General features: G+C 36.4%; 1 protein-coding gene across 1 annotated transcript; it reads right to left on the bottom strand.

The window, feature by feature from the left end:
• Positions 1–500: 500 nt before the first annotated feature.
• Positions 501–1859, bottom strand: LOC107763333 (em-like protein). Its single transcript, XM_016581812.2, has 2 exons — positions 1663–1859; positions 501–908 (listed from the first exon to the last, which is right to left on the bottom strand). The coding sequence occupies exons 1-2, from the start codon at positions 1775–1777 to the stop codon at positions 745–747; spliced, it is 279 nt and encodes a 92-aa protein (XP_016437298.1). The 5' UTR covers positions 1778–1859; the 3' UTR covers positions 501–744.
• Positions 1860–11673: the final 9814 nt, after the last annotated feature.

Raw genomic sequence — 11673 nt, 5'->3', positions numbered from 1 at the left:
TTAATGTGAGGAGTAAGAAATTTTTTTAAGAATATATACATAAAATAATTTTATAAAAATAAATTGAATTCTTTCTTGATTATATAAATGAACACTTATTTTGGATCAAAATAAAAAAATAAATTGATCACTTATTATGGACCCGAAAGAGTATATTTTACTTAATTTATTTATCCTTTTGAAATCAAATTGATTTGCTTAGACATGTTATAAATTCAACTGTACCGTTTTACGAGTAAAAACTAAAACTCAGCATACTTCCCACCCCTTGACCGCCATTGAAGAGCTAAGCAAGGTGACGTAGAGTAGCAATTTACTAAATTCCTCTGAATCCAAATCCAATACTATCAACGGATACATTTATGCAAAAAAATTATTAAATTACTATATATGATAAATCTAAAATCATAATTTTAATAAATCTTAAAAATTTAGCCCATAAAGTTTAAATTCCGAGAAAAACCATACAAACTCCTGTATTTGGATATCAAGCTCCCTCATAGCTAAAACACATGATAACATTCAACTCGAAAGCCACATAAACATAGCAGATGTAAGAAAATAACAAGCTGTTATGACACGAACTCAGCCCCAAACCATAAACTAGGTGAAACTAGCAGCTACTACATACTTGGGTATAACACTACAAATGAAACAAGCTGGAACAACATCCCTTTATATATTAACCAAAGTTAGAATACTAGCATGCATTCTTCAAGTATAGTATCATCATCAACTTCAAATTCAGGTCTTGGTTTTGTACTTGGACTCGTCAATTGGGACGCCTTCCTCCTGAGCGCGCTCTCCACCCGAGGCGCCGCTCGAGCTGAAGCCTCCCTTGCGTCCCATCTCTTGGTACCCTTCCTCTCCAATCTGCTCCTTCCTCGTCTGCCCTCCTCTGCTCCTCCCTATTGTATTCAGAACCCGTTTGTATTGGATTAAAAAAATAACTTTTCAGCAAAAATAGCTTTTAAATCAAAAAGTAATAAGTTGAAGTTGCCCAATTTTTTGGGTTGTCTTAATCAGTTTTAAATTTATTTTAAGTACTTTTTAAGTTTACTAATCAATAAAAAAAAAGTTAAAAAGAGTTTAACAACTGATTTGTAATCCGGTCAAACATCTAAAAAAGAATCCAAGAGAAAGTATGCAATAAGTACATAAAGCCAAACAAATTAGCTGAGGAAAGGAAAAACAAAACATACCGGATCCAAATTATATACGACCGAATACTTTTAAATTACGCATTAAGGATTTAATACCACCCGACTACCCGTCCTAATTTATGTGATAATAATCAAAGAGTCAAATGAATTATTTTTTTATTCAATTTTTTTATGTCTTTGAAATATTTTTAGTTATTAATTATTATAACTTATAATTATTCTTTTACGGTCAAAATTAAAAGGTTCAAATCTCAAAAAATAAAAATAAAAATAAAAATTATATAAATTAAAACAAAATTAAAAAATGTACGTCTCGAAAACAAAAGGAGTATCACATAAATTGAAACAAGAGGATGTATTTCTTTAAATTTTAGCAAATTCTAAAACATATATGTTTACGTTTCGTCCGTCCAAAATATACCGAAGTCAATTACTATCATTTATACGAAATTCTGTCCACATATGTAAAGAGATTATTAGAGGTGAACAATAATTATACCCTCGGCAAGGTGTTCCTGGGCCTCAAGACTTTTTCCACCAGCTCCGCCTGGAACCGCTGTCTCTCCTTCCCTTGCCTTTCGGTCTAGTTCTGCTCTTTCCTGCTCTGTTGCCATTTTTTCTTTTTTGCCTTTTTCCCGCCCACACTAAAATTAACGCAGACTCAATTATTAGTTTAGTTCTCCCAGTGATCAACGATCTTTCGCTGTTTATAGAGGAGCTTAAGAGAGGAGTACTATGTATATCCAAATTGACACGTGGATATTGACATGGCGGTGTGCGGGGAATTTGCTTAAGACGTCAGCAATTGGAATGACACGTGGTTGTAAGGTGACAATTTGCTTCCACGCTGTCACGGAGAAGATTAGCTAAATCATAGAGTTTTCTTATCTGGATAGAGACCCCAAAATACCAAAGTATAAACTGGATGAAGACGATTAATGTACCCTTTCGATTCTTGTCGTTCTCAATTTTTGAACCTTAAATTTTTATATACAACCAGATCTTTCTATAATAGTCGTATTTATTTCAATTTTTTTGGCTGATATAATGAAATACTGTTATAGAGAACATATTTTATAACGTAATATTAAATTTTTTAAAAAAACTTAACTTTTATAGTAAATGATCGTTATATATATGGATGTTGCTATAGAGAAGTCTGACCGTCGATCATCGATATGTGTTAAGGTCGCCGGATTCCACCTCCTCAGCCTATTATAATCCAAGTAACCTTTGAGCAGGCTAGTAACTCACCTATTTATAAGTAAATTTATGTTAACTCTGTCCATTTGACACCCTTATTTCTAACGAGGATATCAATTAAAGAAAATATTTTCAGAAGTTGGCCAATTGAAATATTACCCAATCCATCGTGATATAAGAATGGAGATTCAGAACACGGAAACATCGATCAGAAGTTGTCTTCCCCGAAAGCAAGATATAGCTGATTAGTTTTCGGAGATTAAATGGTTGTCTTGATTTTGAAGCTAATACAAGAAGTAAGTATTGGAGATACTAATGGCGGAGCTAGAATTTTCATTAAAGGGAGTAAGAATATAAATAAGTAAGCATTCGAAGAAATCAACGGGAGTCAACATATAGTATATATATATAGAAATTAAAAATTTAACCTATCTATGCAATATAATTTTTCGACGAAGAGGTGTTAATTGACTCCTCTCGCTAATGAGTGGCTCCGTCACTAGGTGATACAAATGAAAATATAAGTTTTACATCAATCGAGATGGTAGCAGTGGCGGAGCTAGAGCTTCAGCAACGGGTTTGGCCTCTATATTTGTTTTAAGAAATTTATTGAATAGGTATGACACTACTAGAAATCCGGAAAAAAGTTATCAACAATTTGCGACCAAAATTGGTCTGTCAAGAAAAGCGACCAAAGTTGGTCGCTAAATTGGAGAAAATTATTAAATAATTATTCTAAATACATTAGCGATGTCAAGGCCCGGATTTTCCACCCTTGGGAGCCATGATGGCGCCTACTGATGTGAGCTAGGCAAGCTAATTATTGAATAAATTACCTTTTTACCCTTTTTATACTCTTTAACATTTGTAAAGCAATAACGTGTAAACAACAGAAATTTAGAATAAGCGGAAGAAAAGCAATAAAAATATCTTAACATGTAACTAATACAACTGTTTAAGCCTTAACCACCCAGAACTGTTGTCATGGTGTCACAGACGATCTAAGATTTACTACATACAAAGTCCGAAAAATAAACGATACACTGTTTCTGAATTAAGGGAATGAAACAGGAATAAAGGGATAGAGGGAGACGCCAGAGCCTGCGGCCGCCTGCAGGTCTACCTTGGATCTCCGCATGGACTGAAGGTAGCCACCCGATCTACGGTCCAAAAGCTGCTCCGGGATCTGCACATAGTGCAGAGTGTAGTATCAGCACAACCGACCTCATGTGCTGGTAAGTGCCTAGCCTAACCTCGGCGAAGTAGTGATGAGGCTAGGACCAGACTACCACATAAACTTGTGCAATTCAACTATATACAGCGGAAAAGAAGAATAGAAATAAACAGTCAAATATGTAGGGGTAGCATGCTATGGGGGAGATATCAATTCAGAATTTAAGGACAACAGGTGATTGAAAGAAACAATATATCTAGGATGTCAACAAAAAATCAGAAATCAATAAGTGCACGGCATCACCCTTCGTACTTTTACTCTCGTCCTCACCATAAATTCAATATAATTGGCACGGAATGGTACATCGTGCAGCACGATATTACGCTTCGTGCTTTACACTCTTTCCTCACAAATCATACACGGCATCACCCTTCGTGCTTTATCACTCTCTCACCAAACGATACACGACATCACCGTTCGTGCTTTAACTCTCTTCCTCACCCAAACAACAATCATAAACAATAGGGCAAGAAAATAAATGAAACTACAATAAGAATCCCAGCAAGGGAACAATAATTCAAAAACAAGAACATCCCGACAAGGGAGACATTCTTTTCTCTTTTTCACTTTCACTTTACAACTTGAGCCAATGCTCTAATAGGGTTCAATTTACCTCTTACACTTTCACATTTCACTATACGACTTGAGCCAACGCTCCACAATATTCAAACGCCACAATTACTTCCACAAACTTTGCCAACAATAGAAATCATCACCAAAGCATGAACAATACAACGAAGTCATAAAAATCACAATATAAAACTCACGAACATGATTGACACCAACGTATAGATACTCGTCATCATTCCTATACGTCGTACTAGACAAACACCACATAGAAAATAGTACTCGAATCCTAATCTTTCAAGATAAAGTTAGACCAAACACTTACCCCGATGCCACGAATATAATTCACATCTCAATTATCGCTTTACCCCTTGATTCCACCACCAATTCGCTCGCTAGTCATAAGTTACTTAATTACATCAATAAACGCTAAATGAATCAACTCCAATGCATGAAAATGAGTTTTCTAAAGTTTTACCCAAAAAGTCAAAAATCGCCCCTGGTCCCACATGGTCAAAACCCGAGGTTCGAACCAAAATTCGATTATTCATTCCCCCACGAACCCAAATATATAATTTATTTTGAAATCGGATCTCAAATCGAGGTCCAAATCCCCAATTTTTGAAAACCCTAGGTTCTACCTATGAATACCTAATTTTTGCATGCTTTTAATTCTCCTAGAAATACTAGTAGTTGGATGATTTTTAGTTATTTGTGCATTTTTTATATTGCATTCCTTTATTAAAAATACCAAAATTATTTTTTACCTTTTATTTGTATATTTTAGTTTGCATCTTTAAATTATATATTCCAAAAGGATTTTTCTTTCTACTTGTATATATTTTTTAGGACTAAATAAGATAATTAGGGGGTAAGGAATTAGGCTAGTTATTTTAATTAAAATTGAGACAAAATTTGCCCAAAACTAGGAGCCCAAAAAGTCCAGATCCGGTCCCAAATGGGGCTGCCACAAGAGGGTCAAAACGACGTAGTTTTATATCAAATCTACGTCGTTTTGGTTAAGTGATAGAGATTTAATCTCATCCATTCATAACTCTTTGATCCAACGGTCCAAAATTGATCTTTATTATTAGTATTTAAAACCTAAAGAAGCCAAAATTTGCCCTCATTTTTGCCTTATTATCCATTTCATCACTTCTCTCTCAATGAACCACCCGCCGCCCCCACTCCGCCGCAGGAAATCGCCCACCGACGGTGGACGACCTCCAATCAACCCCATTTTTTCTCCATCTCCTTGTATCCTCCTCCTCTTTCCATATCTCTAACCCAAGTCCTCAAACTCCCTCTCAAACTCCACCAAATCTGGCCAAATCCGAAACCCTAACGTCCAAAATTTTCTTTCTTTCTTTCTCAATTTTGTGATGAATCAGCGACTCCCACAACAATCCATAACATACACATATTTTCTTTTTGGGAGTGGTAGAAAAAGGGGTGTGGCAACTCTGACGACTCTGGTGGGGACAACCAGAATTCGAGTTTGTACATGTTGACTTTTTTGGCTTTATTAATTTTATATATATTGTGATTTATTTGTGCAATGTGCTACCTGTTTGATTTTTACTGTTTTGATATTGTTGAATTGTACATATAAACTATTTTCTCATGCACTCTCTCTGAGTCTTCTTGAAATTAAAATTGGGCATTTACTTGACATAGCCCGCTTTCTTTGAGATAGACGAGGTGATTGTTGTCACACCTCCTTTTGGCGCGCCCACCCCGAGGGATAAACGCACAAGGGAGTTTTTCCAATTTAAGTGACAATATTCGAAATGGGATTTGTTTATTTATTTCAGAGTCGCCACTTGGGATAGGTTTGGCTTTTGGTGTCCCAAGTCACCGGTTTATCTTGAATCCCAATTCGAGAAAAATATTCGACTTTCCAAATGAAGTCTGCGAACCAGAAATTCTAAGTAAGGAATTCTGTTAACCCGAGAGAAGGTGTTAGGCACCCCCGGATCCCGTGGTTCTATCACGGTCGCTTAAATTGTTGTAATGGCTAAAATATCTAATTTTAATACATGTTCAAAACTATAGTGCAATTTTAATTATTTACCGCTTAATTTTATTTTTTTAAAGGAATTGCAACGTCGTGAAAACACGTCTCGAACTACGTCGCATTCAATGCACCCGTGGTTGTTGACACATTTCGACTCCGTTAAGATTTGGATTTAGGTCACATAAATGTACACCCGAGTTTAGGGAGATAACATTATTAAATACGCGCCTAAAGATATTAACGCGTCATTATTTTGGGAAGGCCGCAAAATTTGCTAAACGGCATGTCCCGAAATCTAAGCATTTAAAATAACCATTTATTGAGGGCCCTGCAATTTATGCATTTTATTTGGCGAGCCTCGTCTCATTTTATTAAAGGCCGATCCTAAAGTGACTACGATTTCTACTCTACCTCTTGTCTCTAATAATAAAAGCAATATCCTAATTGATACATGAGTCGGATTGTACCATGTTAAACTATATATTGCAATCTTTAAATCAGGCCTCAAATCAGATTATTCCCTCATGGCCTATGTCATCAAAGCTTTAATCACAATCAACTTTGTTATCAATTCCAAACAAGAAATACCCAAAAACAAAATCATTCTAACAACATTACTCAAAAGTAATTCAATATCAATCTATGAGGACATTGCAAACACGAGCAATTAAACCCAAATAACAAGAAAAAAGCAAAGTAAACATGATATATTCCATGAAAGTATAAACCAAATCTTCACAAATAATTAAAACAATAACATAAAGGATAAGGAAGAAACCGACCTTAAAAGAAGCTTTCTTTATATTTAGCCTTTGTTCGGAGGTACAAGTAAGCAACAGAAATGAGAAACTGAATGGAAAATCAACGAAACAGCAACAACAGAAACAACGAGCAATATACTAGGAATCGCGGATCGGACTACGAATGGGATCGGAACCTCTTGGCCAAACACGAGCATCTCATTGCAACTCCGGTTTTGTTTCGATTTTTCTTCCTCTTGAAGTAAAATCTAATCAAAGTGAAAAATGGATAAAGCTCTCCACTCTTATGATGTGAGATTGTTCTCCATATTTATGAGTGTTTGTGTGGCAGAGAATTCTCAAGAATGAGGGGGTCTACGCCATTTTTAGTTCTTTCTGTCGCTGTATATTCCTTGTATGCAGAATGTATATCGTGTATATCCTATGTATATTTACTGTATATCAAGTGTATACAAAGTGTATACCGCCCCCTTTTTAGCTCTAGAGGCTAACTTTCTATCCTTTTTTTTCTCTCTTTGGTGATGGATTTGAGGTGATTTTATGGCTATTTTTGGGGTGGCCGAAAATGGAGACATGACTGTCATTTCTTTTTGCTTTTCATCCCTTTTGTGTGTTTGTGGAGTGTGAGTTGTAAAGTATAGAGAGTGTGTGTGTTCATGTGCTAGCATGTGTTGGCATGTGTTAGCATGTGTTTTCATGTGTGTCTCGACTGAAAATATTTTGGGCTAGGTCCGAAAATTAGGCATAAAAATGGATCTTTTGAATCCAAATGTTATTCTTTCCCCTCAACCGAGAATAAAATCACGATCCTATTTAATTAGTCCCACATAAACAAAATAACTATTAAACTGAGAGAGATAATTAAAACAAAACTATTTTTGGATATTTTTCAAGATTAAAATGACTACAAAACATTAATAAAACTATTATTTTTTTGTAATTTTCATTTTTATATAGAGATAAAAATATAAAGTACTATTTTTGTATTTTTAAGGATTAAAAAGACTACAAAATATTAATGAAATTATTTTTTGTAATTTTCGTTTTTATATAGAGATAAAAATATAAAGTACTATTTTTGTATTTTTAGAGTTTATGAGAAATACATGAACTAAAATTTATATATCCTTTTTTTTGTAATTTTTCATTTTTGTGACGAAAATAAAGTAAAGAAGTCAAAAATAGTTGAAATAGCTATACTAGGCCTAAATTAAATATTTACGCTAAAAATGTGAAAAATCTCGGGGAGGGTCAAAAATCACACGTCTACAGCTGCCCCTCTTTGACTGGAAACATGAAGAGTTTTCCGACAAAGAATGACTAGACATGTTTTGACCCGACCCTTATTCGGAGAGACTAAAACTAAAGAAAAGGAAGGTAATGTGACCGAGCCCTGGTATCTGAGCTGCCTACATATCCTTGGCTATAAAGAAATCAGGCCACGTGTAGTTCGGAAGTGAGTGAGAATATGGAGTGTACCGAAGTGAAGAACCGATCGAGCTGTCGTTCCGTCGAGGTTCCGGTCCGTGGTCCTGTTAGTACAACAAAATCAAAATGAAAAAAAAACTAACTAAGCCTATCAACTACTAGTTACATAATTCCTATCTATAAGTCCTCTGAACATTGGTCTCGAGTCTTGAATGGTGCTTCATGCAGACTTTAGATTTGAACCTTGACGCTGGTTAGTTGCAGGTGTCAACTCGTTCTTCTTTCTTCGGCTCTCCGGATCAGGACCAGCCTTGCAATGCTTGTGACCTTGGCCATATCTTGAGCAACCCCATCTGTCATCAACTTCTGCATTTTTGGATTAACTTCTCGTCTTTTTCTTCTTCTTTTTTTTCTATATTTTTCTTTATTGTGACTAAATTCTGTCGACTCGAATTCTTGAGGCGAGCTTCTGCTACTTCTAACTTGGATTGAACGCTGGGGTTTTTTGTTGTAACCCTCCGCTCTCATGGCGGGATCCTACAACCAAAATAAACAAAACAAACAAAATTTCCTACACTTGTTTGCACTAGGAAGATTTGTGAGTCATTAGCAAAATAGTAGGCCACTGATACTACTGATGCAATGATAAGCGTAAACTAAAGACTAGACTAGGATATGCGTCTCCTACGAGTAAAACCAAAAAACTTTGACTACCAAATGCGTCTGCTAAAATAGAACCTGAATGAAACAAACTAGGAAGTGTGTCTCCTAGAGGTGAATTTAAATGACCAAGACTAAGAAGTGTGTCTCCTGGGGATGAAAACTTCAGTGACTAAAACTAGAAAGTGCGTCTCCTATGACTAAACTATTGATTTAGGAAGTGCATCTCCTATGATGAAAACAAACTTTTAGGAAGTGCATCTCCTATGGATAAAAATAAACTTAGGAAGTGTGTCTCCTAGGGGTAAAGATAAACTTAGGAAGTGCATCTCCTATGGGCAAAATAAACTTAGGAAATGCGTCTCCTAGGGGAAAGATAAACTTAGGAAGTGCGTCTCCTAGGGGTAAAATAAACTTAGGAAGTGCGTCTCCTAGGGGAAAGATAAACTTAGGAAGTGCGTCTCCTAGGGGTAAAATAAACTTAGGAAGTGCGTCTCCTATGGGTAAAAATAAACTTAGGAAGTGCGTCTCCTAGGGGTAAAGATAAACTTAGGAAGTGTGTCTCCTATGGGTAAAATAAACTTAGGAAGTGCGTCTCCTAGGGGAAAGATAAACTTAGGAAGTGCGTCTCCTAGGGGTAAAATAAACTTAGGAAGTGCGTCTCCTAGGGGTAAAATAAACTTAGGAAGTGCGTCTCCTAGGGGAAAGATAAACTTAGGAAGTGCGTCTCCTAGGGGTAAAATAAACTTAGGAAGTGCGTCTCCTATGGGTAAAAATAAACTTAGGAAGTGCGTCTCCTAGGGGTAAAGATAAACTTAGGAAGTGTGTCTCCTATGGGTAAAATAAACTTAGGAAGTGCATCTCCTAGGGGTGAAAATAATCTTAGGAGATGCGTCGCCTATGGGTGAAACTTTAATGATTTTAAACTAGGAAGTGCGTCTATGAAGGAAATCTTAATTTAGGAAGTGCGTCTCCTATGCATGAAAATAAATTTAGGAAGTGCGTCTCCTAGGGGTAAAAATAAACTTAGGAAGTGCGTGTCCTAGGGGTAAAAATAAACTTAGGAAGTGTCTCTCCTATGGGTAAAACTTTAATGATTTTAAACTAGGAAGTGCGTCTCCTATGCATGAAATCTTAATTTAGGAAGTGCATCTCCTATGCATGAAAATAAACTTAGGAAGTGCAGCTCCTATGGGTAAAAATAAACTTAGGAAGTTCGTCTCCTAGGTGTAAAAATAAACTTAGAAAGTGCGTCTTCTATGAGTGAAACTTTAATGATTTTAAACTAGGAAGTGCGTCTCTTATGAATGAAATCTTAATTTAGGAAGTGTGTCTCCTATGCGTGAACCATTTCCTTCTTCCTGAATTACCTTCTTATAGAACTGCTTTCCTTAAAAATTTGTGTTGTCTTCCCTTGAAACTGCTGGGGAATTATTTACTTACCTGTTGGGGGATAATACTACTGGGGGAATCTCCTTTCTTCCCTTTTTTTCCAAAACTACTTCCTTCAAAACTTTTATTTTCTCTCAACATTGTTGGGGATAAAAATGTTATCAGCTGGGGATAACGCTGTCGAGGATAACACTGCTGGGGGATTTTGATTCCTTCAAAACTAATGCTTCACTCTTTTGAAAGCTGCTGGGAATGACATTGGCCTTTTGCTTTTTCCGAGCACAAGTTTCATCCTTTTGTTTTGTCCGCTGGGGAACAACTTCCTTCATTAAAACTTGTTATGCTAGGGGTAACACTGGTTCAAAGACCACTTCCCTTGAGACTGGTGTTATCTTTATTCTTCCCCAAATGGGTACCTGACTTCCAGAAAATTTTCTAAATGAAAGGAAAATTTTCTGCCCCAGTTTGATAATCTCCCTTGTGGCATGCATTTCTGTCATCAATGTCATTTCCTTTACCTGTTTCAAATCAAACAAAATTTGTTAGTTTAAAACGTGGTGGTTGGTTGTGATACTCCTACTGGGGATGGCTTTTCCCTTTCTCCTTCCCTGCTCTGCGTTCCATTACACTATCAAACCTTGTTTGGGATGATATTATTTGCTGGGGATGATATTCCTGCTGGTCTTAGAATGACTTGCCCTGCTTTGCGTCGTTCGGCTATTTTGAAACTTGGGCGATAACTTCCGACCTTATTGTCGATTCCTTATTCACCAACCTCTCAACGTTGTTTTCCATCTGACCATGTATCTTTTCCATGATAGCTAATTCCCCTTGATGATTTTGCAATGTTTTGCTGATAAACCACATTCTTTGTTCATTCGTGTCACTGAAAACAACTTTTTCTGCTGGGGATATCCCTCTTCTTTTGTGGCATAGCTCGGAAACTGGCATTTCCACGACCTTTTAGTCTTATATGAATTTCCCAAATCATGCCCATTGCTCTCCGCGTTGTTCTTTCTTGATTTGTCCACGGGCCTTGGCCTTGAGGTCTATAACCTTTGATTTTGGCGGGGATATCCCTCTTGACACTCGTCCATCCTTTTGTCAATCTTCTTTTGCTGGGGATATCTTTCTTGACACTGGTATTGTGCTTGTTCCTTCCTGACTTAGACCATTTGGATGTTCTAATCAGATCTGGTCTTGCATAATTGGAAAGCTGATGGCAGATTTTGAAGTCATTTCTCACTT

The sequence above is a fragment of the Nicotiana tabacum genome, chromosome 11 (assembly GCF_000715075.1).
Source record: "Nicotiana tabacum cultivar K326 chromosome 11, ASM71507v2, whole genome shotgun sequence".
NCBI classification, from domain to species: Eukaryota; Viridiplantae; Streptophyta; class Magnoliopsida; order Solanales; family Solanaceae; genus Nicotiana; species Nicotiana tabacum.
This window is presented reverse-complemented; position numbering and strand designations above follow the sequence as displayed.